Source organism: Tamandua tetradactyla, chromosome 21, assembly GCF_023851605.1.
Source record: "Tamandua tetradactyla isolate mTamTet1 chromosome 21, mTamTet1.pri, whole genome shotgun sequence".
Classification (NCBI taxonomy): domain Eukaryota; kingdom Metazoa; phylum Chordata; class Mammalia; order Pilosa; family Myrmecophagidae; genus Tamandua; species Tamandua tetradactyla.
Genome location: NC_135347.1, coordinates 50,996,213 through 51,023,875, shown reverse-complemented (window position 1 = coordinate 51,023,875; position 27,663 = coordinate 50,996,213). Strand labels below are relative to the sequence as shown.

Genomic DNA, 27,663 nt, shown 5'->3' with positions numbered 1-27,663 from the left:
GAGTTCCACATCATTTGAAAATGTTCATGTAAATTGGTATTCTGAGGTACAACACCATTGTCCCCAAATTCCCATCATCCTAGTGGAAACTAAACTTGAGCTTAGGGATACTAAAAATATGATTGAGAAACTGAAGGAGAAAAAACTGATCTCCATCACCTGTCCCCAGGGTTTAGCCACGGAGAAGGAGACAGGTGCTGTAAAATACCTAGAATGTTTGGCTCTTCCATGGTGGGGCTTCAAGACAGTGTTCGATGAAGCATTCAGACCAGTTCTCTGCTCTCCCCATGTCAAGAAAAGGAAAATAAAATGCCTGCTGCTGTAAATGTCAAAGCCCCTCCTTCCTTATTCTGTCCCACTTAGAATATTTGTATGCTTTAATATGAAATGGTGGAGCCTTCACACTCAATGCCAAGTTTTTGTTACAAGTTACTTTTTCCATAAGACCATTTTGAACCAATCAGTAATTTCAAGGTTTTATTTGTTTTAAGTTTTATGTGCTCAAATTTTCGTGTTCTATTAAAAATTTAGCTCTAAATGACAAGTCTTAAAGCCTTTTCTTTTTTAGCTATTTTCACTGACAAATCGTCCCACACGTACAGTCCATACATGGTATACAATAGATGGCTCACAGTATCATCACATAATTGTGTGTATTCATCACCATGATCATTTTTAGAACATTTGCATCACTTCAAAAAAAGAAATAGAAAGAGAAGTCTCATGCATCCATGCCCCTTACCCTTCCCTCTCATTGGCCACCAGTATTTTACCTTACCCAATTTATTTTACACCTTATAAGGTGTAAAATAATATATTTATTTATTTATCCATATTTTTTTACTCATCTTTCCATACCCTGGATAAAAGTATCAGACACAAGGTTTCCACAATCACACAGTTACATTGTAAAAGCTCTATCTTTATACAATCGTCTTCAATAATCAAGGCTACTGGAACACAGCTCAACAGTTTCAGGTACTTCCCTCTATCCACCCCAATACAACACAAACTAAAAAAGGATGTCCATATAATGTATAAGAATAACCTCCAAGGTAACATCTCAACTCTGAAAGTCCCTCAGCCATAGAAACTTTATTTTGTCTCACTTCTCTGTTCCCCTTTTTGGTCAAGAAGGCTTTCTCAGTCCCATGATGCCAGATCCTGGCTCATCCTGGGAGTTCTCGCCCATGTTGCCAGGAAGTTTTACACCCCTGGGAGTCATGTCCCACGTAGGGCGGAGGGCAGTGAGTTCACCTGCCAAGTTGATTTAGAGAAAGAGGCCCTATCTGAGCAACAAAAAAGGTTCTCTGGGGGGGGCCTCTTAGGCATAATTATTAGAGGCTTAGCTTCTCCTTTGCAGGAATAAGTTTCTTAGGGGTGAACCCCACGAGCAAAGATTTCAGTCTATTGATTCGTTTGTCTCTACTGCTTGCAAGAATGTCAGGAATTCTCCAGATGGGATGAAGAAGTTATATATTTCCTCCTTTCTCCCAAGTCCCAAAATACAAAATTTTTAAAACCTTATTTTCAAAAGCCCCATTCTTGGTCAGATTAAGAGTTGCCAAAATACCCTTTGAACTAAGATGCATTATTGTGTTATGAACACTAAGCACTAAACTGTTTTAAAGACCGTTGTCTTCAGGAAGACTGTAGCTTGGATGTTAGGAAATGCAGATACTTTCTAACTAGTTTTCAAGTATGTGGAGTCTGAATGTGCTGCCTCCTCAATGATATGTTGCCATTTAATAATTTATCAGTACATGTTCATTTTGTCAGATTGTACTGTATATCATAATGGAATGAGAATAATGACTCAGCTCTTTGGATCAATCTTTTTTATTTCATAGTGATTTTTTTTTAAGTTAGTTTATTGGCTTTTGTTGAGATTTTGAACAGAAATCTGGTTTCTGGGTTGCCTCTAATGAAGGAGTCCACTCTTAGTGGTGGGTATACTGGGCTGGAGTGTGTGCAGCACCTGATGTGATCAAAGGATGAAAACAGTATTTTGACAAAATATGAAGTAGAGATTAATTTACACTATATTGTACACAGAATAAATAAACTGAGTAAGTGTCATGGGTCTAATTTTTTTAAATGTTAATTTCTGTCAAGTGTTGTAGATGCTAACAAAAAAGGTCATTATTATCAGTGTTTTTTCCTTATGCTGTTCCTTTCTCCTGCACCTGTCATTCCTCCCAAAACTAAGCATTTGATTCCTTTTTGAACCAGTCATTCCCACAGTTACTAACTTGAAATTAGTAAGTGCTTTTCTTATAGAATTCTTTGTTAATAAGCAATATGTCTCTTTGTACTATAAAATCTTTCTGATAATATAATTTTATTATTTTATAGGTTAGTAAAACTGCAGTTCTGTTTTCATGTTACTTTTTTCAAAGCTAATATGTGCTTTCCTTTGTAACTAGGTGTAAAATTCATGTGTCACAGCTTTACAGTTTTTAGAATATTTTAGATATTCTTAAATTCTGACCCTGCTTAACATTGCTGTCTTGCCAGCTGACCAGTACTGTAACTTTACTAATACTGACCCTACCCTTTACCTCGCACGTGCTTCGTCTTTTGTTTTTCCTAAAAATGTTCCTTGGGGCCTGTGAGGCTCTGTGAACTCAGCACTAGTGCTAACAATATGTGTCATACACTGGCAAAAATACAGTCTTGGGCCTTTGAACCACTAGAACAAAAATTTTTAAATTGACAGATACAGAATTATGTTTTTAATTCATCCTTTACTAATGTAGCTAGCAATATGCTTTGCATATATGACTTAAAAAATCCTTGACTCATAAAAAAAATTAGTAAATCTGAAAAGAATGGTGAGAGGAGTGGTAGAAATATAAGCAAATGGATTCTAATCTGAGAAAGAGAGAAAGAAATGTGAAAAGAGGTGCTGGATGTTCTCCCATCCACCATCCATTTCCAAGGTTCTTAGCCTTCCATCTCAGTATTCTCTACAACCTAATTTTCTTAGAAGTTAATATGGCCCTTAACAGTTCAGAAGATAGTCAGAATTGTAAGTAGTGTAGTTTTCTATAAAATTTATATATATATATAAAGTAAAAATCATGTAGGCTGATTAAAACTTTGTTTCAAAATCTGTAGGTGTCAACTAGAATAGATATAGGAAGTAGAGAGTGAAGCTCCTTGTTGATTTAAACTAAGATATGCTTGTTTCTACTTTCCAGAAAATGTGCTTACAATGAAAAAAACTGAAATTTATACAAGCTTTAAGAAAATGTTATATTTTTATACTTCATAATCATTTTTAGAAATACATTTTCATGTCCATATTCATCCAAGAATGCGTGAGGTAAAGAGGCTTTTTTCACCAGGGTTGTGAGCCAAATATTAGATCTAAGGTGTCTGGGTGCCCTTGAATATTTTCATAAATGTGAATTTATTAGGTTAGGAATATATCTAATATATTACCTTGTTTCTAATTCTCTGAATATTTGTATAGTTTCTTAATTGCTTTTACATTAAGTGACCTAATAAAGAGATTTGAAACCTCTGTCTGTATGGCATCACTCATCTATTTATAGAATCTTTAAGGTACTTTCACGAATAATAAGTATACATCAACATTTTGAGATATGGTACATGTTAACATTCCCCTCTGATGCTATGAAATTTTTGATTATATTTAATTTAGGCATTATTGTATTATACTTTTGTTATGAATATGAAGATGTTAAAGCCGCTACTAACAAAACTTCTTTTTACTTTTACTTTAGGAATTTGTCTGATTGACAACAAAATATGTTTTTAGTCTGGCAGCTGTAGAACCATCCATGATGCTCTTGGAAAATGTGAAGAGGCATCTGCAGCGCCCAGTATGGATTAATGCTGATATTCTTCCTGGTCCAAATGGAAATAGCAGAGTAGTGGAAGCAAAACCATTTATAGACACTGTGACGTCCTTCTTTCCAGATGTGACTTTTTCCCTGGGATGGACAACAGGCTGGCATCCTCAGAAAGCCAATGAAGGTAATAATTCTAATAATGTATTTTTATTGGTCAAATTAAATTGTCCTCTGAACACAAAAATAACATTTTTGATATAAAATTAAAAACATCCCCTCCCCGATATGAACCTAATGGAGAGAAAGGTCTGGTCCTAAAGATATGTGTGTAACCCTTCTTTATGTTGTTTCACATAAGCACTACATTTATTTGTGACTTTCTGACACCAGGCTTCCATGGGAAATCTTATTTGCAAGGTCTAGAACAACCAAAGCTGCCTTTTTACATACTTTGAACAAATCTTAACTTGGTTTCTTTGAGCTGATAAAGCATTCTATTACCACCACCACCTTCCACCTTTTTTTTTTTTTTTTTTTTTTTTTTTTTGCCTTTCTTTGGATCAAAGTCCCTATGTCAGATGAAGGACAAAGAAATTGAGGGAGTGTAGTTGATGAATGGCACAAGTTCTGCTCCCCAGACATTGGAAACAGCTCCAGATGTAGATCGTTGGAACCTTGGTGCCTTATTGTGCTCTCCTTAGCTGGACAGTGGAGTGGGAGGCCGTGAGACTCTCCTTTGGGCTGGATCCCTTCTTTCCATTCACATCCTCCTACTGATGGACCTGACATTCTACTTCTTCCTGATTGCTGCTTAATACAACATTGGATTCATCTTTCTATTTCTTCATATATCCATAGGTAGTGATTTCCAGTAGACAGCCAGTAAGCAATCAATGCCCTGGTACACCTGTTCACATGGTAAAAATAATCAACTAAAAATGTATATAGGGCCTATAGAGATACTCATTTTTATCCTACCATGTTCATTATGTTTATTTTTTACTTCATAATTTGCTTTTGTTTTCAGATGTTAAGATTTTATGTACAGTGTGAAGTTAGAGTAGCTGCTATCTGAGTAGTGACATTTGAAAATAACCCCCCCGGAGCAAGAAGGTTAAACAATTGATATGATTGAGAAAAAAACTAGTATGCTTTAATTTAAATCTATTTAATTTTGTAAGCTTTTAATTTATTAGTTTTATTAAAGAATGTTTTAATAATTTTAAAGTATTTGAAGATAAACTAGAAAAAAATTAGCACCTTCCTTACTAATTTTAAACTGCTTTTTATCACTGTGTGGTATGACTCTTGGCTTTAAACCCAGGTTTTAACTGAGTTTGGCTGCATCTGCTTCTTTAAGCAGTGAACTCTTTCAGGCTGCTTTTCCCCAACCACCCTCTTATTGTTATAAACATGTGCTTTATTGTCCCTTCTTATACCTCAAATAATTTTTAAAAAAGACTTTATAGGTTTTTAGTCATATAAATATAGGTTTCTCTTAGCAATCTCTTCTAAATAAAAAGATATGATTTTCCAAATGTTAAAGGAATACCAAACCCTTCTCTTTTTCTATCAGGAATGTAGATCCTATATTACATATTCACTTAGGAGTTGTATAAAATGACCTTTAATGACCAATACTTTTTACACTGTGTATGTTGTATAGTGGGGGTCACATTTCATTCTTTTTCCATGTGAGTATCCTGTTATTGCAGCACCTTTTGTTGAATTTTTTATTTGTTTTTTCTTTCATTGTTTGCTTGTTTGTTTGTTTTTAGGGAAGTGCCTGGGCCAGGAATCGAACCCGGGTCTCTTGCATGTTAGGCAAGAATTCTACCACTGAACTATCCTTACACCCACCCCCTACAGTCTGCTTTTGATAAGAGTTTGAGGTTATTTAAAATATATAAATTTTTTCTAAAGCTATTTTTAAATAGGCAAGTGGATTTTCCAGAATGTCCTAACGTGATTAAAAACACATATATAAAGCCAATTCATCATTATTGTCTACTTTAGAAGTAAAATGTATAAGTATTTTGGACTAGCCAAAAAAACATGTTGATTTGAAGTTAATTATTACTTAAATAGTAAATGCTTAATAGCTACTATTTTTCACTTGGAAAAAAAACTTAACACAATAGAAAATCTAAGTTAGTAAAAAATATTGATGATATAAATGTACATAAGAATAGAGCTTTAGAACTGTCAAAGTAAATAAAAATAGTTTCAAAATTTGCTTTTTTGAACTTAGATAATGAAAACCTTTATAACAATTTTAATTTTTTGTTAAGTTTGCTATAGGTCATTTTTGGCAAAATTTAAGATTTTTATCTTTATTTTCCACTCAAACTATTTTATAGCACTGTTATTTTAATCCACTCTCGATCCAAATAGAAATGTTTGTGCTCAGAGGTAATTTAATGTTTATTTAAATGACTTTTAGAATTCCAATCAGAATCTTTTTATTACAGGTTACAGTTGGACAATGGTGAAAGAGATGGAATATATATGCAGTGAACTAAATCAACCTGTGACATTTCCTGTCAGAGCAGCCTTGGTCAGGCAGTCTTGCTCTCAGTTACTTTGGCTGTTAAAGAGATCGAACAGGTATTAGTTTAACAGTATGATTTATGTGTGAGTATGCATGGGAGGTGGAAAGAGGAATGAAAAGTGGTTATGTAAGGACTGTGAGTAAGAGAAAAAGAGAGTGAGAGAATGAAAGCTGATTTGATAAGCACAGGCTCCATCAGGAGATGATGCTCCTTGGTGAACCATAACATAACATCATCATGTCTTTTGCCTCTATTCCTTTTGCAAATAGTGGGTGCTCTGTAAATGTTTCGTCATTTTTTCCCGGTATGTTACACATTCATGAAAAGTTATAAGTGTACAAAATAGCTTCCCTCTGAAGTTATAAGTCTTGTCACATATAAAATTTTATTTTATTTTTTATGTCTTAGGAAAGGTGAACCATTAGCTAGAGATTAGCAATTATTCTTATTCTACCCACAATGAGAATTGCTACATTTTAAAAAATTAAATGCAGTAACATAAATAACACACTTAAAAAAGTATCTGGCATACAAGGTGCTACATTTAGATAGTTCTTATTATAATGAGATGTAATCCCTATGTTTTCTTAATAACCAAAAGCTTCACTGTTAAGAATGCAAGAATAGATCTTCATACATTTTAAAAGTTGATATTTTAAAAATATTTATTTACTAGCCCAGATGGTTCCAAAAAAGAATAAAACTAAGCTCCAGGCTTTTGGCAGACAGGGTCTGGACTTACTTCTTTTCATATCTCTGTTGAGTTATTTAAATGTTATTTTAATTACATCATAATTATAGAAACACGTGGTAATCAGAACACTACTTATCATCAAGGTCAACCTCAATTTTTCTTTAAATGGGACATAAATCCTACCTACAAAATTAAGACTTATATTTGCCTAATTGTTTTCCCTTATAGAAATAATAAAAAGTTTTATTTTAATGGATAATAAAAATTAGTTTGACCACGTACTACATATTAAACTATATTGTTAAGGTACAGATATTAGAACAGTTTTGGTATTGTCTTGTCGTTTTGATAGACCAGTCCCTAGAGCACCAGAGAAAGTCCAAAAATAAACCCAAATCTATAATAGAACTTAGTATAGGAAAAAGTTGGCATTCAGAGCAAAGATTCAATAACTGGTGTGGGAAAACTGGCTAACTAGGTAGAAAAAAATCAAAGCTGACGCCAAAGTTCTTCCTCCAAAATAATTTCCAGACGAATTAATCTTTTGAACATTCAGCATTAAAGGCATAAAGGAAAGACAAAGGAAGTTTTTTTATGCAGTTTCAGGATGGGAAAGATCTTTCTTAGTAAGCCACGAAACCCAGAAACTAAAAAGGGAATGTTTGATACACCTGAATACATAAAAATAGGAAGATTCTGGTAAAAACATCTTCAACACATATGGCAGACAGATGTATATAAAGAATTCTAACAAATAAAGAATTGTTATAAATCATCCAGAAAAAGATCCAGTTTGATAATTAACCGTATTGAAAAGAGTAGGGGTAGCAGGCACTCATACATTACTAGTGGGAGTGTAAATTTAAGTATCTCTCTATGGGAAATGGGTTGAATAAATTATGGTACAGTCATACTATAGAATGTTATATGCCTGTTATAAGTAATGCAGTAGATCCCTCTGTTTTAATGTGAAATGATCTCTGAGTTCTATTATTAAGTGAAAAAAAAACAAGGTGTAGAACCATGAATATAGTATGATTCCATTTGTGTGTCTGTGTGGGAAGGATGTATAAAAGTATGTATAGATTAATTGAACCTAAGTTCAATCAGTGCCTGCTAGCATCATGCTTAAAGAGAAGCGGTAGATGGTACCAGACATTTTACTAACCAGGTTCTTGGTTGTAAACAACTGAAACAATTCTGGCTAACTTAAAGCAATGTATTGGAAGGATATTGGGCAGCTCATGAAGTCAGTAGGAATGCCAGAGAACCTGGAAAATGGGCAAGAACTAAGGGAATCTAGGCAACTGAGAACAGCTGTCATGCACTGTGGTTAAAAGACATTCACTGCTATCAGAGAATTCACAACTCTGAAGTTGCCCCACCACTGGCAGAATGGCTTCTGAACCATACCTGCTTTGTTGTGTTACTCCCCTTCAGACTTAAAGGCATAAGTAAGAGGAGAAGGGGTAGCCAGTATGAGACCCCTTCCCAGTGCCCATGTCAGTGCACAGAAGGGTTTGACCTTTCCAGGTTCCATGGCCTTTTCAGGTTCCATTGCATACAGTGACAGATTCCCCACATATAGAAAGGAGGGTCTGAATGCTAGGCAGCCAACAATAAAGGACAGATGTTCGTTACAAATGCATACTAAATTCAAAGTTTAAGATAACATATTCACTTCCATATGGTAATTTTTTTGCCATAGAATAAACAGAATGCATCCCTATATATTTTCAAGACTATCTTCAATTCCACAGGCATTTTTCTATAGTGCAAATTTTCATGACAAAATTATTGTCATGAAACAATTTGTTAGGGAACATGAATTAAGTTAAGCAGCTACTAATGGTTATGATTCAGTGGTTTGAACCAGCACCACCCATATAAGAAAAAGCTGTTGCTTGATATCACACCTGCTTTGTTTGAGTGGCATTGGGCTTTATTTTTCATAAAAGATGATAAAGGAGCTAAGTATGTGTAGTAAGTTCCTGTGCCAGTGTATTGCTGACTGTAACAGGAAGAGAAGCCTTAACTTGCGAGTAAAACTTAGATACAGTTTTGTTAGTTCAGTGATATTTTAGATTTTATTTTTATGCCTTTATTTTTGTGTATGTGTTAAGAAATATTAGTTTTATTTAACCAGTTTTCACAGCTGCATATTTATTTAATCATTTTAAAATTTACAGGTGTACAGTTTATATATAGTTAAAACACTGAACAAAAAAAAGTAGGTCCCTAAGGAACTGCCAAACTATCTTCCATGGTGGCTGCAGCATTATACATTCCCATAAGCAGTGCATAAGTGTCCCAATTTCCCCACATCCTCTCCAACATTTGTAGTTTCCTGTTTGTTTAATAGCAGTCATTCTTAGAGGTGTGAGGTGGTATCTCATTAAAGTCTTGATCTTCATTTCCCTTCTAGCTAATGAAAATGAACATCTCTTCATGTGCATTTTAACCATCTGTGTTTGCTCTTCAAAAAAATGCCTATTCATCTCTTTAGCCCATCTTATAATTGGGTTGTTTATTCTTTTGTTGTTGAGTTGTATGACTTCTTTATGTATACAGATTATCAAACCTTTATCTGATGTGTGATTTCCAAATATTTTCTCTCCCATTGAATTAGCTTGCCTCTTCACCTTTTTGACAAAGTCTTTTGAGGTGCAAAAGCATTTGATTTTGAGGAGTTCCCATTTATCCCTTTTCAGTTTTGTTGCTTGTGCTTTGGGTGTAAAGTTTAGGTAGCAACCTCCTATTACTAGGTGTTGAAGAGGTTTCCCTACATTTTCTTCTAGGAATTTAATGGTACTGGTTCTTATATTTTTTAAGTGTTTGATCCATTTTGAGTTAATTTTTGTATAAGATAAGGGTCCTCTTTCATTTTTTTGACTGCTGATACCCAGTTCTCTCGTGCCCATTTATTGAAAAGACTATTTTGCCCCAATTCAGAGGATTTGGGGGCTTTATCAGAAATTAGTTGACCATAGATTTGGTGGTCAATTTCTGCACTCTTGATTCGATTCCATTGGTTAGTACTTCTATCTTTGTGCCAGTACCATGCTGTTTTGACCCTGTGACTGTATAAGCTTTAAAATCAGGAAGTGTTAATCCTCCCACTTCATTCTTCTTTTTTCGGATGCTTTTAGCTATTCGGGATCTCTTTCCCTTCCAGATAAATTTGGTGACTAACTTTTCCAAGTCTTCAAAGTAAGTTTTTGGAATTTTGATTGGTACTGCATTGAACCTGTAGATCAATTTGGGTAGAATCAACAGCTTAACTGCATTTAACCTTCCTATCCATGAGCAGGGAATGTCTTTCCACCTATTTAGCTCTTCTTTGATTTCTTTTAGTAATGTTATGTAGTTTCTGTGTACAGGTTCTTTACATCCCTAGTTAAGTTTGTTCGTAGATACTTGATTCTTTTACTTGCTATTTTGAATGGAATTTTTCCTTAATTAACTCCTCAATTAGATCATTGCTTGTATATAGAAACATTACTGATTTTTGCAAATTAATTTTATATCCCACCACATTGCTGAATTTGTTTATTAGCTCACATAACTTCGTTGTAGATTTCTCAGGATTTTCCAAGTATAGTATCATGTCATCTGCAAATAATGAAAGTTTTACTTCTTCCTTTCCAATTTAGATGCCGTTAATTTCTTTTTCCTGCTTGATTGCTCTAGCTAGAACTTCTAGTACAATTTGAATAATAGTGGTGACAGTGGGCATCCTTGTCTCATTCCTGATCTTAAGGGGAAAGCTTTCAGTCTCTCACCATTGAGTATGATGCTGGCTATGGGTTTTTCCCATATACCCTTTATCATATTGAAGAAGTTTCCTTTGATTCCTACCTTTTGAAGTGTTTTTATTGGAAAAAAATGCTGAATTTTGTTGAATGTTTTTTCGGCTTCAATGAAGATGATTATGTGATTTTTTTCCCCTTTTGATTTGTTAATGTACTGTATTAGATTAATTGATTTTCTTGGTTGAACCATTCTTGTAATCCTGGTATAAACCCCAGTTGTTTGTGGTACGTAATTCTTTTAATGTGAAGTTGAATTCTATTTGCTAGTAGTTTCTTGAGAATTTTTGCATCTGTGTTCATTAGGGAGTTTGGCCTGTAGTTTACCTTTCTTATAGCATCTTTTGGTATTAGAGTGATGTTAGCTTTATAAAATGAGTGAGGTAGTGTTCCTTTTTCCTCAATTTCTTGGAAAAGTTTGAGCAGGATTGGTGTTAGTTTTTTCTGGAATGTTTTATTTAATAAAATTCCCCCTGGGATGCCATCTGGCCCAGGGCTTTTCTTTGTAGGACGATTTTTGATGACTGATTAAATCTCTTTACTTATGGTTGGTTTGTTAAGATCTTCTATTTCTTCTTGATTCGGTGTAGCTTGTTCCTGTGTTTCCAGTAATTTGTCCACTTCATCTAAGTTGTCTAGTTTTTGGTGTATAGTTTTTTTATAGTATCATCTTATGATTTCTTTGATTTCTTCAGAGTCTGTGATAACACTCCCCTCATTTGCCATTTGCATCTTCTCTCTTTTTTTATTTTTCAGCCTTGCTAGTGGTCCATCAATTTTATTGATTTTTTCAAAGAACCAACTTTTAGTTTCCTTGATTCTTTCTATTGTTCCCCCATTCATTTAACTCTGCTTTAATCTTTGTTATTTCTCTTCTTTTATTTCCTTTGTGGTTAGTTTGCTGTTCTTTCTCCAGTTTCTCCAGGTAAGCAGTTAAGTCCTCAATTTTTGCTCTTTCTTTTTTTTATTACAAGCATTTAGGGCAATAAATTTCCCTCTCAGCATGGCCTTTGCCGCATCCCATAAGTACTGATATGTTGTATTCTCATTTTTATTCATCTCCATATAGCTACTAATTTCTCTAACAATTTCTTCTTGACCCACTGGTTGTTTAAGAGTGTGTTAGTTAATCTCCATATATTTGTGAAACTTTTCGTTCTTTGGTGTTGATTTCCAGCTTTATTCCATTGTGATCAGAGAAACTGCTTTAAATAATTTCAATGTTTTTAAATTTATAAAAGACATGTTTTGTGTCCCAGCATATGATCTATCCTGGAGAATGTTCCATGAGCACTAGAGAAGAATTTACATCCTGATGTTTTGGAGTGTAACAAGATATATGTTAGATCTAATTCCTTTATCAAATTGTTTAAGTTCTCTAGTTCCTTTTGATCCTTTGTCTGGTTGTTCTATCTACAGAGGAGAATGGTGTATTGAAGTCTCCTACTATTATTGTTGAAACGTCTACTGCTCCCTTCAGTTTTGCCAGTGTTTGTCTCAAACTTTGGAGCTCCTTGATTGGGAGCACAGATGTTTATGACTATTATTTCTTCTTGGTTAATTTTCTCTTTTATTAATATATAGTGTCCTTCTTTGTCTCTTCTGAGTCTTTACATTTAAAGTCTATTTTGTCTGGTGTTAGTATAGCCATTTCTGCTTTCTTTTTGTTACAGCTTTCAGTGAACATCTGTTTCCATCCTTTCACTTTCAATCTTGTGTCTAAAATGAGTCTCTTGTAAGCAGCATGTAGCTGGATTATATTTTTTAATCCATTTTCCCAATCTGTATCTTTTAATTGATAAGTTTAGTCCGTTAACAGTTCATTTATTCTTTCTTCTGCCTCTTCAAATCTGCTGTTGTGTGTCTCTAGTATTTTTTAATTTGGTGTACAGCATCTTTAACCTCTGATATCTGCTATTTTTCTGTTTAGTCTTTCAAATTCTTTATGTCTTTTCTAGTGTCTTCTTAATGTCCTTTATGTCATTAACCCACCCATTCATTTTATTTAGTAGAGTTATATAGACATCTTTGATTAGTTGTTCCAAAGTCTCTGTCTCCTCCAATGTTTTAATTTGGTCATTAGGCTGGGCTATTTCAGTCTGCATCTTCATATGCTTTGTGATTTTCTGTTGCCTTGGAAGCATGTAAATATCTTGATAAGGTTACTCTGAAAGTTGATTTCCTTCAGTAGTCCAAAGCTTAGTATTTGCAGGACGTGTGTGCAGTAGGATACAGGGCATGGAGTGGGGCACAAAAGTGTGGTGACAGGTTATGGCACAGGTATGGGCATAATTTGGGGCCTCTGATCATGTGTGTGGGGTAGGGGGGGAAGTACAGGGGCCAAGGGGGCAGGGCATGCATGTGTGGGTGCCAGGACAGACAAGGAGTAGGTGTGTGCTTGTACATATGGGCTGGGGGGCCTGGATGCTGATAGGCATGTGTGCAGAGCCTAAAGGGGTGGGGCGGGTTGCATGACTGGGCTAGGTGCTTGTGTGTCCCCGTTACTCAGGTGAGTGCCTTGGGCCCAGATGTGCAGGTGACCATCTGCAGGGGACAGGGAGGGTGAGGGAGTGAGAGGCTGGGTACAGATGCTTGGGTCTTGGGAGGGGTGAGGCAAGAGTGTGTACTTGCGCTGGCAAGATGGGTGTGTGGGCCGGATGCATGGGTGAGGGGGTGGGGCGGAGGTGCTTAGAGTGCTGTGGGGAGGGTGGGGGCAGGGTTTAGGTCCATGGGATTGGGGTGGAGTGCACTCCTGAGGCCTCTGGGCCTCTGTTTGGAAAGGGGTGTGTTAGGTTATTTGCACTACCTGGATGGTCTTTGGTTTTCTGCATCTCAGCTCTTCAGCTTTTGCAACCAGGGTCTCCCTATGTGTGTAGGAGACCCTCCCAGGTCACTTACATCATGGAATCTCTGTCCAGGTTGTTTTTCTGTCACTTCTCTAGCTCTTCCTTGGAGCAGAGGTGAACTCAGCCTATCCTATTCTGCCATCTTCCAGAACCTCCCCAACCATTTACTTTTTTGGGGGGGGGGCAGGGTGCATTGTCTGGGAAATGAACCCCAACCATTCATTTATGTATGTATGTATGTACACACGTGCCTACGTATGTATGCACGCATGCATGCACCAGGAAAATGAACCCCCAACCATTTATTTATTGATTTATTTATTGCATGGGCAGGCACCAGGAATTGAACCCAGGTCTCCGGCTTGGCAGGTGAGAACTCTGCCGCTGAGCCACCGTGGCCTGCCTTACCATTTACTTTTAAACCTCTCAAAACTGGACAGTATAGGGTAGAAGCTCTGAAAGTGAGATCCCAGGATCAACAATATTAACATCATCCAGGGACTTGTTAGAAATGCAGCCCCCAGATCTACTGAATTCGAATTTCTGGGGTAAGGTCCCACCAGTCTGTGTTTTAACAAGTTATCTAGATGATTCTGATACATGCTCAAGTTTTCTAACCTCTGATATAATGTATAAGCAGTGAGAATTACCCTAAATGAAACAAAATCCTAAAAAGATTTTAGTAGTTCAACTAATAAAAATGGACCCTGATGCAAAAACTAATGTGGAAACCCTCTTTTTTTTTTTTTAATCTTTTCATTAAGCAAAGATGTAAGTATAATCTTGTTGCACATTGTAATTCACCCAGACATGCCATACCTATTCTAATGACCTTTGGAATAATAAATTGGTTTAGAGACCTTTTTTATTTGTGGAAACAGAAACTGTATTGTAGAATCTGATTTTGACAAGTACAATGTCTGCTGTGATATTATGTTTACATATTTTTAAAATTCTGTGTAATTTTAGTTTACACATGTCTTGAACAATATAGTAGGGATTATGGGGGAGGAACTTGAATACTATTGCATACTTGACAGCAGAGCCAATTCATCTGATGCCGTAGATAAGGGAATGGTAAGTAAGTCACTTGAAAATGTTTATTAAAGTCAGTCATAACAAGTTACAAATACTGTGGCAGATCATACTTTCCAAAGATGTCCACACCTATGTATTTCTCCCATCCCACATTCTCTTTTACAGTGTAACTGATGTGATGGAAATCACATTGGAACATAGTGGAAACTGTGTTCTCTCCCATCAAATCTGGGCAGGGGCTTGTTCCCGTCCTACCCAGTGAAATTGAGTGGAAGTAATGCTATGTGACTGCTGAGGCTAAACCCTAAAAACGACACAGATTGTACTCTCTTGGGATGCTCACCTTTGGGACCTAGTCACCAGATTGTAAGGAAGCCCAGGTAATACGGGCCCATATGGAGAGGAACTGAGGTCTCCTGCCAGCAGCCAGAACCAGCTTGCCAGACATGTGAGTGAGCAACCTTAGATGTGGATCCACTGGTCTCAGCCAGTCCCTCACATGGCTGTGACCTCCTGAGAGGCCTGCTTCCAGAGCGGCCAAATGAAGCTACTCCTGAATTCTAGACCCATAAGAACTGGGGAAGATAATAAATATTGTTGTTGTTTGAAGTCACGAAATTTTGTTACAAAGATTAGAAAACTAATATACATACATACCTTAAATATTTATTTCAAACTCAGACACATAAATGTTAAAATTTATTCATCTATCTTTTAGTATCAGGCCAATATATTTTTTCGAGTAATTGTCTACTTATTAGAGTTTCTTCTTTCTTGGAATATTTAGTTTCCATTGTATTTTCTTTAAAATGAGTGAGAACTTAAAGGGACTTGCAAAAAAACAAACAGAAAAAACAAAATGCTGAATCCTTGCTGATGTTTACATAATCAAGTCTTTCCAAAATACTCAACTTTTATAGAAATACTCTCTTTATCCACTCTTCTTTCATTGGTTTACAAACTACTTGACTAGATATTATGCTTGGAGACACAGTATCCAAATAACCAGATATATAAGTACCATAATACTATAGCCAAACAAAAAAAATGCTATTTTTTCTTTGTCTGTTTTTTTTCTTTAAGTTCTCACTCATTTTAAAGAAAAGAAAATAGAAACCAAATATTTTAAGAAATTTGTGAGAAAATTCAGCCAAGGCTGAATTCCATTTGGATACATTTTAAATTATTTTTAATGATGTCACAATGAATTTTGTATGTTTAGTCATAGTCATAAGAGATCCCCATCTTTTAAACATAATCCAAATTTACCACGTAAGAAACTGGATTAATATAGAATATTTTGTGGGCATGATGAAAACTATCAACTCCTTAACTGAATATTCCTATGCTGTTCAGTGAACCCAAGTTATTCTATGAAATTTCAGAACATTTTTCTACTAAGCAAAAAAGTGTACATTTCTTAAATATATAGAGTTAAGGGTTTGAAATTGGGGAATAATCATTCATACAGTTATAGTTTATTTTTCTCTGTGGTTTTTCACATGTAAGTAGGCCATAGTAAGAACTATTTAAAGTAATTGTATCATTCTTTAAAGTAAAGATGACACTAATTTTTAACACCAAGACTTTTTTTTCCATAATAAACTCTCTCTCCTCTTAAAAAAGGTATTGAGACAGATTTCTTAAGACCAGTGACTATGTCTCAGATTATTTTCACCCTTTATTCTCAACCTATATAGCAAAGTAGTGAAAAAGATTACCAGCTCATTATTCCTTGACCCATATTTTAACAAAAATGACAAGAAATTTTTTCAATAATTAATTCAAATGCCATAAAAAACCCACAAAGCTTTAATAGAATATATTAGAGTTGTGCTGGTTTGAAAGGAAGCATGTCCCCTAAGAAAAGCCATGTTTTAATATAAATCCCATTTCATAAAGGTAGAATAATCTCTATTCAATACTGTATGTTTGAAACTGTAATGAGATCATCTCCCTGGTTGATGTGATTTTGTCGAGAATAGTTGTTAAACTGGATTAGGGGATGACATGTCTCCACCCATTTGAGTGGGTCTTGATTAGTTTCTGAAGCTCTATAAAAGAGGAAACATTTTGGAGAGAGAGATTCGGAGAAAGCAGAGAATGCTGCAACACTACAAAGCAGAGAGACCACCAGCCAGCGACCTTTGGAAATGAAGAAGGAAAACGCCTCCCGGGGAGCTTCATGAAGCCAGAAGCCAGGAGAGAAAACTAGCAGATGACCATGTGCCCTTCCAGCTGAGAGAGAAGCCCTGTGTTTGCCATGTGCCGTCTCACTTGAGAGAGAAACCCTGAACTTTGTCGGCCTTCTTGAACCAAGGTATCTTTCCATGGATGCCTTTGACTGGACATTTCTATAGACTTGTTTTAATTGGGGCATTTTCTCAGCCTTAGAACTGTAAACTAGCAACTCATTAAATTCCCCTTGTTAAAAGCCATTCCGTTTCTGGTATATTGCATTCTGGCAGCTAGCAAACTAGAACAAGAGTGGATCTTCATAATATTGGGGAAGGGAAGAATTTCTTAAACAAGACACAAAACGACTAGCTACAAGGATACATTTAAGAAAATGTATAAAATTCAGAAATTCTTTCCATCAAGTGGTACTATAAAAATCATGAACAAGTTAGGATTAGGCACAGAGTAGGGGGAGATTTTTGTGACTCCAAAGGACTCTATTGTTCTATTTGTATGTTACAGTTTAGTTATCTGTTCTGTTATTTAAGGGCATTTGGATTGTTTCTGTGTTTTTAGCTATTACCAAGACTGCTGCTGTGAAGATTCATATATGAGATATATATCTTCATATGGGTGTGTGTGTGTGTGCATGTGCATGCCTGTATTTCTGGTGGTAATATAGAAAGGGAATTGCTCAGAATAGAATTTATATGTCATAAGGTATTCATGTCCTCAATTTTAGTAGATAATGCTAAACATTTCCCAAGAAAATGAGTGAACTGCAGTAACTTTACAACTTGGTTAAATTTCACAAAGGTAATATTGAGCAAAAGAAGCAAGACCAAAAATAAAAACAAGATTATATATGATATGACTCCATTTATATAAAATTCATTAATTTGAAAATTAAACTATTGTTTAGGAATAGATATATAGGTGGTAAAGCTATAAAGAAAAACAAGGAAGTAGCTTTCACAAAAGTCAGGATATTAGTGAACTTTGCAGAAGAGGAAAGGTTGTGCTTGGTAAGTGACAAGTGCTTTCTACCAAGCTAGAGAAATTCTATTTTCTTGATTTAGGATTTTGTTACACTGGAGTTCACTTTATAAAAATTTATAAAATATAAATATGCATTTTTTTCATATATGTTATTTCACAATTAAAAAAGGTTTCAAAAATGATGCTTGAGTGCTTGCTTCAGCAGCACATATACTAAAATTGGAATGATACAGAGACGATTAGCATGGCCCCTGCGCAAGGATGACATGCAAATTCGTGAACCATTCCATATTTTTCCATTAACTTAGGTCACATGGATTTTAACACATGTTCCTTTTATGAAATTTCAGGATTTTGCTGATACAAAGAATATCCTATCTGGTGTCTGATAAAGGAAATATAGTAACTTTCCTATATTTATCTGCAGTTCGACAACTTGATTGGAAAAATCTAACTCAATTTTTGGACACTTAACTGTCAAGTAGATAAACTTTCACTTTTTTATATTTGTTTTATATACTTGTCTAGTTTTGTCAAATACATTCAAGTAAAAATATTTTAGAGCAAATAAAAATGAAGGATAAGGATTGATTCAAATGAATAAAATTTAAGATACCCTTAGGTAATCTTATTTTTCCCACTTCAGTTTAAATACAGTAGAGTATTAAAAGAGAGAAAATAACACTGGAAAGCTCTTATTTTAACCTAAATGCTCATATCTGTGTCTTTTTTATAAGGTTTGTCATGTTAGCAAAAATACAGGTTTAAAAACTAATCTTCGTTTTTTCCCTTTTCTGTGTTCTGAGCTGCTATTTAATGATTCTCTCTGGATTATCATATAATGCTGCTGTGGGGCAAAATCCAAAGCACTTCCCTCTGGATATTTTCTGAATGGTGTCACCATCTTTAAGAGCAGGAATGTGTCAATATAATATATAAGAACGTATACCTTGGTTAGAGTATTATTTCTTATCATTAGTAAAAGCAGTGCTTTGGGGATTATTGTCTGGTTTCTGAAACATCTATGGGAAAACAAATATGAAACTACTCGACATCTTTGCATTTCCCTAAACTCTAACACAGTAGGAGTAGTGCCATTGGAAAAAAATGAAAATATACAAGTTAAGTAACATTAAAGTTCTGAGTTTATTTTTATATCCATAATTAGTCTGTATAGATTATTATTGTTTTTTAACTCTTAAGAAATGGATCTAAATTTATGCCATTTAGCATTCTTAGTGGCCACTGTGGCATTCTTGTGTTTCATGCAAACAAAAAACCCAAAAGGGATAACGGGACTGCTCATTCGTGACTGTGCGCATTGTGAATGTGAACTGGTAATGCCGTTGGCATTTGTGTTTCTCCACAGCCCCTTCCAGTTGTGCTTTAGATTCTGACCAGGGTTCTGAAGAAACCCAGATTAGAGCTGGAGTTTGGTATAGTGAATAGATCCTTCATCATGACACAGTGTCTTCAGGTCTTGGTCTAAAATTTACCCATTTCCAGTGCCTTGTCTGTGGGTTTCTAAAGCCATGTGACTTTCCTGAACAGTAAAATATTAGGAATTCAGATACAGCAGTCACCTAATTTAGCTGATGACATATGGATTTTATTTTCTCTCTAGTCCCTTTGATGGTAAAATATGGATGGAAGAATGAAACAGGAAACTGCAATTCCACCCTTGCTAGTTAATTTTTTCATTTGTGTAACTTTGGATTAGAGACAAGTGCGAGTAACTATTTTTAGGCTTATTGGAATTGCTTACCACTCTTTCTTATCTTATTCTTTTAACTATGTAATTCTATTTTATTTTGATGCAGATACAGCCTGACTATATGGACTGGAAAAAATGATAACTATTCCATTGAAGATTTACTTTGTATAAGAAACCATTTTGACAAAAAACAAGTTTTCTATGACATCGTGGAACCACAAAACCATGAATTTAAACAAGCCATTGGAATTAAACTCTAAGAAGAAAATTCTTCTAAATTATTTCACTCATTTTGGTTTCAGAAGCCTTCTTTGTTTTATTCTGAATCAATTCCATGTAAATTGTGGTTCCTGATTTAGGTTCTAATTCATCTAATCAGAAATACTTATTGAGTGTTTAATAGGCATATGTTCTTATACTGCTGCACTTGCCTAGAAGATTTGGAATGGAAATGATCATCTAAAACCCTTTATAAAAACTAATTTTGATGGACTAAAAATGACAAGTATAAGCCACATTTTGTTGGTACTTGTATGACACATTTCACAAAAATATGGCACCCTCTTCCCTTTCACCTGGAAAATGGGTGTTTTCAGAGATAAGATAAACATAAGAGGGCTCAAAAATGTTTTTAACTTTCACTGGAATGAGAAGCTTTCACACACCAAGATAAAATCAATTTACTGAAAACAATATAGATTAAATTAGATGAATCTAGAATTCCCATATTTGGGGGAAGCATAATGGCACATATATATTTTTTTGTATTCTTCATTTCTATCATAGTATCATGTATAGTGAGCAAAATACTATAGAAGAGAAGAATTTATAAAACACCAATTGTTTACCACGTTTCTTAGTCAAGGCCCTTGTTCTTGTGCTGGAATTTTATGACTACATGATTTCATTCCTCACACCTTGAGTACTTCTGCTAAAGAAAACTTCTTAAACACGTTCTTGGAAAATCTAAACCTCCAGGGACTTCTTGGGTTCAGTATTATTGACTTTTCCTCCCTCAAGACTCTTTATAATGTTGTTCCACCCTAAAAGTCAGCTCAATGGACTATAGATCTTACTTCAATCATCAATTTTAGCTATTGAATATTTCCTAATAATTGTGTCATGCATTTTATGTCTCCTCAGCTAAATTATAAATTCCTTCATGAAAATGGACCATACTTCTTAAATATCCTCAACAGTCCCTGGTATATCCCTGAACAAGACCTTCAGAAAAACATGTTTCTTCTTTGATATATTGAAAAAGAAATTTACCATTAAATGTCTTATGACATGTAATTTGTCTTGCACTTGACTGTTTTCTCCCAGAATATAAAGTAGTTCTGTAGAGAGAAAAAGACTTTAGAGTCGAGAAACTCTTCTGGAGGTTACTCTTACACAGGTCAGACTTCCCTCATAGCCCCATCCCTGTCCCTTACTAGCTGTAGTTGGGGAAATGTTTAACCTCATCGAGCCTTAGTTTCCTCATCTGGAAAATGGGAAAAATGAAGATTTCCTTGTAGGGTTCTTGTGAGGACTAAGTGAGATTGATGTGATGGAGGCTCATATGCCCATCATCAGTAAGTGTTTAACACATAAAGTTAGTTTTCCTTTTTAGACTTATGTGATCATGCCCATTGTAGATAGAAGGATGGCAGACAACACCAAGACATAAAACATTGTACACATTAAGGCAATTAGCATATAAGTACTTTCAATTTTACCTCCAAGTTAATGCAGTGCTATCTGTCAAAGAATGTTTGAAACTTCACTTTCTACCGTTGTTTGTCAATGGCAAAGGGGCAATTTCATAATTATAACAATTGCAACAGAAAAACTTCAAAATATAGTAAAACAATGTTTAATTTACAAATTTTCTACGATGAACATGCATTACTTTTGTAAAGAGACTTGGTTTTACAAATGAACTACATCTTGAAATTTGAAATAAAATTCATTTTTTCATGAGGTTATATCTTCTACTTAACTATCTGCCCCTTGATAATATATATATTTTAAATATTAGTCTTTTGGCAAATTGTTTTGAAAACTCAGCTGTCACTTAGGATTATGGTTTAAAGATATATTTTAAAGTATGTTCTCAGGAGCAGAAATATAAGAGAATTGTAAATTCTGTTTGGTTGGAAAGTAAATTTTTAATGGATATCCATATGGGAAAGATAACCTTGAACCCTTACACAAATAAGTGGTGATGAATCTTAAACCTAAATATGAAGGCTAAAACTATAAAACATTTAGAAAAGAATGTAGAAGAATGTTCTCATAACTTTGGAGTAGGCAAAGATTTCTTATGTGTAAAGAAAGCTTTAACCGAAAAAAAGTTGATAAATAGGCTTTATCAAAATTTAAAACATTGTATTAAAATAAATCGCCACAACATCTCTGACAAAGAACTTGTATTCAGAGTTTGTGAAGAGTCTTGTTAATTGATAAGAAAAAACAAAATCCATTTAAAAATGGACAAAACACTTAACAGATACTTTACAAAATAAGTAAGATGGCCAATATGGTTACAGAAAGATGCCCAACAGCCTTATTCATCCAGAAATCACAATGAGATACCAAAACACACCTACCGGAAGGGCTTATATAAAAAGAACTGGAAATACACAACTCTGCAAGTAAAAATTAGCCTCCACCCTATGAAGGACATAATGTCCAGGGGTGTGAGTCTCTGTGGCAACATGGGACATAATTCCCAGGAATGAGCCTGGCCCTGACCCATGGGATCAACAATGCCTACCTGACCAAAAGGGGATAAAGAGATGTAATAAAATAAGGTATCAGTGGCTAAATGAGTTCACATAGTTGAGAGGCTATTCTGGAGGTTACTCGTAACGCAAGCTTCAGCTAGGTATTGCTAATTGCTGTGGTATGCCAAGCCCCAACCAATAATATTCCTGTAAACCCTAAAGAATACCCAGGGCTCTATCTGAGACTCTGTAAAAGTTTCACTGACTTAAGTTTTCTTTTTTCAGAAACATAAAACTTCCAGCTGTTGCCTAGGCTAGATAATCCCTGAAACCCAGAGTTACCAGACTTTCCCAAGAACATCAGCCAGATGCATGCCCCTACCCTATAGTGTCAACACCCTTTTTCAACATGAAGAAGTTAGAATGGTCATTGCCCAATATCCCTAAAGATTGAGAGAAGGCTCAAAGGAGAAGGAGAAGTTGTAACAGAGAAGATAGGATTTAACAAGTGAGTATAACTACTGAATCATTATATTGATTTTTTTTTTTTTAGTTTCTAGTGTCTTCGAGCAGCTAGAAGGAAATACCTGAAATTGTGGAACTGTAACCCATACCATACTTTGAAATCTATTCTGTATCTACTTGCTAAAATATACTTTAACTTTTTTGTGTATGTGTTATATTTCACAATAAAAATGTTAAAAAAAAAAAAAAACATAATACAAGTGTTGGTGAGGATATGCAGCACCCCAAATTCTCACACATTGCTAGTGGGATTGTAAAATGGTACAACCACTTTGGCAAACAGTTTTGTAATTTCTCCTAAAGAAATACATTCTATGCTATCCCAGCCATTCCACCCGTAGAAAGAAATACAAGATAAAAGACTTCATATGTCCACATAAAAAAACTTGCACAAGAATGTTCATAGTGGCTTTATTCTTAATAGCCAAAAACTGGAGACAACCCAAATTTTCATCAGAGAATTGATAATGATAAATTCGTACAACAGAATTAGGCAGCATTGAAAAAGGTTGGAGTTCTGAGACATGAAGCACTAAGAGGAAAATCTAAACATGTTGAACAAAATAGACACAATGAATGCGTGCTATATGAGTCCAATTATATGAAGGTCAAGAACAGCCTAAACTAATGTTTGGTGATAGAATCGTGGTTACCTTTAGGATTGGGTAGCGTATTTACTATGAAGAGGCCCATGGGAGCATTTTGGAGTGATGAAAATGTTTTGTCTATTGTGCTGGGATGGTATTTTGATTCGCTTAATTGTACACTTAATATTTGTGCATTTTTAATATATATACATTATACATCAACTTAAAAAGGCCTTGTTATACAAGAAAGCAATAGAATACAATGAAGACACTAAAACTCTCCTTTATTAATTCAGAAATGTTAGCACCTGTTATTGCAATTTGCAAGACAGCATGAATAGTATAATTCTATCCATATAAAATCGCATATTTTTATGTGTATTATATGTATAAGAAAGTATTTAGCTAGAGGTTCATGCCCCAAATATTAAGTGAATGGTTAAGTGTTTTTTCTTCTAGGTTCTTCAGTCTAATGTATTAGTATTGAGATACCATAGCATCAGAGGGCTATTTCTGAAGACTGCTAGAGCAGTCCCTAACCCTAGAAGACATTTTGATGTAAGATCCAATTGTTCAAAAATTCAGAGCATTTTGAAAGGTGCAGTAGCTTATTGGCCCTATAAGAGTGATGTGGTTGCTGATGAGCCAGTTATGTACCCATTTATCCAGTGGCAAATGGTTAAAAGTTACTAGAAACAGATTGTTTATTTGCTTGTTTGTTGGAGCTGGGATCTGGTGGGGTTTTTTTTCCTCCTGTAATTAAAATAGCTAAGTGCCTAATCTTCAGGGGTAGGGAATATATAGGAAAATGTTATATCTCTCACCTTTAAATCTAAGATGTGAGCTTCCCTAGTAAGAGCATACAGTCTAATTGGTGAGACAATAATAAATTCTTAAAAAACAATATAAGGCAAGTAAATAGTTGAGTGGTAAGAAGATGGGTATAGTAGTGCTAAAGAAATTTTTTATATAGAAAATGTGTATATGATGACTAAATGAACCCAAGAACAGCTAATAAACAGGTCTTGGAAGAAGTAGGGTGGGAACTCTAGGGCCCCCAGAAGCAGGAGCTCAGGGTCTTTGTTCTAGTGTTGTACTACTCCATGTCAATGTGATGTTACTCTCTGCTTTAATTGCTTCTGTTTCTCCTTTGTACTCACCAGTCTCTTTTGTTCCAGGAACCACAATTTGCGCTAGTCACCTGTATCTTCCACACAGGGCTCAGAAGAAACTAAGGGTGGAAAGGGGAAGGCATCTTGATTGATGTCTGATGTGCTGGGCCTGTGCACATAATTCAGAAATGGCTTCTACCCCAGAAGTTTAGTCTGGTGGGGAAAGAGAGAACTGTTAAAAGTCAAGTCGAACATTTGCTTTAACTCCTGTGATGGAACTACACGTGCATTGTTGTGAGAACCCAAAAAGACAGCATTTCATTCTAATTGTGTGGGAACACTTACACTGTGTCTTGAAAGATGAATAGTTTATTCCCCATGTAGACCTCAGAGTGCCAAGGGCCTTGCAGTTAGAGACACACATGAGCCCAGTGGAAATGAACCTGGTCTAACTTGTTCACAAAAGTTTTGGGGAGGTGCCACAGTATGAGGATGCGGATATAGGCAGGGGCCAGATATATTTTCCATGATTAGGAGCTTGGTCTCTTTCTCTTGGTTATTGGGGTCATTGCACCATTTAAAGCAGGGAAGTGTCACTATGAATTTTGCGTGATAGAAAAATGATGATGATGAAATGAGATAAGGGGAAAGTAGTAGGAGACTTGGTGTTTTGAAAGTGAAAGAGGATGAAACCTGATTTTAAGGTCCTAGCTAAAGAGGATGGAAAGACTCAAGAGATAGAATAAAGGGTAAGAAAGAAGAATTTGTAGGACTTGTAGTTAGTTGAATGGGGACTAGATAGGAGAGGGAAGGGTTTAGGTTATATATTTTATGCCTGGTTGACAGAGGTTCAGGTGGTACCACTGACTCAGGTGTGGTATCTATGATTATCTTTCTTAATGAGTCATTAATATTGTTATTTTATTCCAAGCGTGGCAAGAAAAATGAAGATCACCTCTATCTGACCCTGAATGCACTCACCTTCCATGTAATTTTAGAAAGGATGCTCTTTTAAATTCAATTCTGCCAGTTTCATAAAAATCCACCTTCCAGTAATCTCTACTTTACTACATACTTAAATAATTTCATAATTAAGAGAAATCAAACAAGTTCCACAATCCCACCATCAGAGTTGAAGGAAAACAGATAGGGCTTAGGAGGCATTCCCTAGTCTCCTGCAGAGAGCTCGTCCTCTCAGACGGCTGCCCTTTCTTTCTATGCTTTTGCTGGCTAGAGGGCCCAGTATGACTAAATCTAGTGCCTGAGCTGTTCTGTGTGTTGTTACTGCTGTAGAATCTTCATTAAACTGGCTCAATGAGTTCCCCTTTCTCCTTTATCCCTTCCTTGAGGTTAAAGAGTCTAATAAGGTTCAAAAAACTTAAGTTGAACTATTGGTTGTGAGAGTCTGTTGCCACTTTGTCCATTCAAAGACGAATCTAAAACCTCTGGATTGAACAGAGCTTGTTCAGCTTTGTCCCCAAACCAGGCTTCTTCAAGGAGTCTTTTGTGACTTCCCCCAGGCAGACTTTTAGGGTTTCTACTGATGTTCTCAGTGTCGTATTCATCCTCTGCTGTTCTGTAATTATTTTACAAGTTTATATTTTGACCTAGACTATGCCTGTCTTAGTTTCCTGGCTGCTTAAATAAGTATCATATTATGGGTTGGCTTCAACAACAGAGTTTATTGGCTCATGATTTCTGAGGCTAGAAGGTTTACTTCCTCCTGTGCGTGGGGGTTTCTTGGTTCATGTGGTGTTTCAGTTTGCTAAAGCTGCCCAAATGCAATATACAAGAAATTGGTTGACTTTTACAATGGGTTATTAACTTAAAATTTGTAGTTCTAAGGCCTTGAAAATGTCTCAATTAGGGCATCAACAGAATAGATAGTACTGACTCTGAAGACAGGCTCCTGGCATCTGGGACACTCTGTCATCTGGGAAGGCACATGGCAATGTCTGCTAGTCCTTCCTGAGTTCTGGTTTCAATGGCTCTCTCAGCATCTCCTAGGGCTTTCTCATTCTGCCTTACTTGGGTACTTCTCTCTCTAGTTTTCATAAAAGATTCCAGTAAAAGGATTAAAACCCACATGAATGGGCTGGGTTACATCTCAATTGAAATAACCTAGCCAAAAGTTCCCACCTATAATAGGTCTGCACCCACAGAAATGGATTAAAAGAACATGGCCTAGGCTGAGCCCTTGATCTTGGGGCTTGCCCCTATGAAAGTTATTTCTGCAAAGGAGAAGCTAAGACTACTTATGATGCTGAAGAGTCACCCATCTTTGAGCATCTTTGTTGCTCAGATGTGGCCAACTAAACAATCAGTGAGCTAACTAAGCAAGTGAACTCACTGCCCTTCTCCCCTACTTGGGACATGACTCCAGGGGAGTAAATCTCCATGGTAATATGGGACATCACTCCTGGGGATGAGCCTGGACCCAGTATCATGGGATTGAGAAAGACTTCTTGACCAACAGTGGAAAGATAGAAAAGAGACAAAATAAAGTTTCAGTGGCTGAGAGATTTCAAACAGAGTTGAGAGTTTATTCTGGAGATTATTCTTATGCATTATATAGATATTCCTTTTTAGTTTGGATGTATTGGAGTGGCTAGAAGAAAATAGCTAAAACTGTTGAGCTGTGTTCCAATAGCCTTGATTCTTGAAGACAATTGTGTAACTGTATAGCATTTACAGTGTGACCATGTGATTGTGAAAAACCTGTGGCTGACACTTCCTTTACCCAGGGTATGGACATATGAATAAAAAAATATAAGGACAAAAAATAAGTAAACAATAGGGGGTGGGTGGATAAGGAGTAAAAAAAATACAATTGGGTAGATTGCAATACTAGTGGTCAGTGAGACGTAGGGGTAAGGGGTATGGGATGGATTTTTTTTCTTTTTTCTTTTTATTTCTTTTTCCTGAGTGATGCAAATGTTCAAAAGAATGATCATGGAGATGAATACACAACTATGTGATGATATTGTGAGTCTTTGATTCCACTGTGTATAGAATGTTTGTATGGTAAGAATGCTTGTGTGTTAGTATGTTAATATCTGATTAATAAAAATATGTAT

General features: G+C 35.5%; 1 protein-coding gene and 1 non-coding gene across 14 annotated transcripts in view; both read left to right on the top strand.

The window, feature by feature from the left end:
* FAM151B (family with sequence similarity 151 member B) overlaps positions 1-20,947 on the top strand; it is a 41,803-nt gene extending 20,856 nt beyond the window's left edge. For 11 of the 13 annotated variants that reach the window (XM_077139312.1, XM_077139311.1, XM_077139315.1 and 8 more), the window contains 3 exons: positions 3,788-4,005; positions 6,293-6,428; positions 19,758-20,947. In XM_077139312.1, coding sequence (XP_076995427.1) covers positions 3,788-4,005; positions 6,293-6,428; positions 19,758-19,911 — 508 coding nt within the window. In that variant the 3' untranslated portion in view covers positions 19,912-20,947. Of the gene's footprint in view, positions 1-3,787; positions 4,006-6,292; positions 6,429-14,925; positions 17,081-19,757 lie in introns of all 13 variants that reach the window. The other 2 variants (XR_013167128.1, XR_013167127.1) reach the window with 2 other exon arrangements.
* Positions 18,127-18,233, top strand: LOC143665866 (U6 spliceosomal RNA). Its single transcript, XR_013167261.1, has one exon. It is a non-coding gene; the product is annotated as a U6 spliceosomal RNA (small nuclear RNA).
* Positions 20,948-27,663: the final 6,716 nt, after the last annotated feature.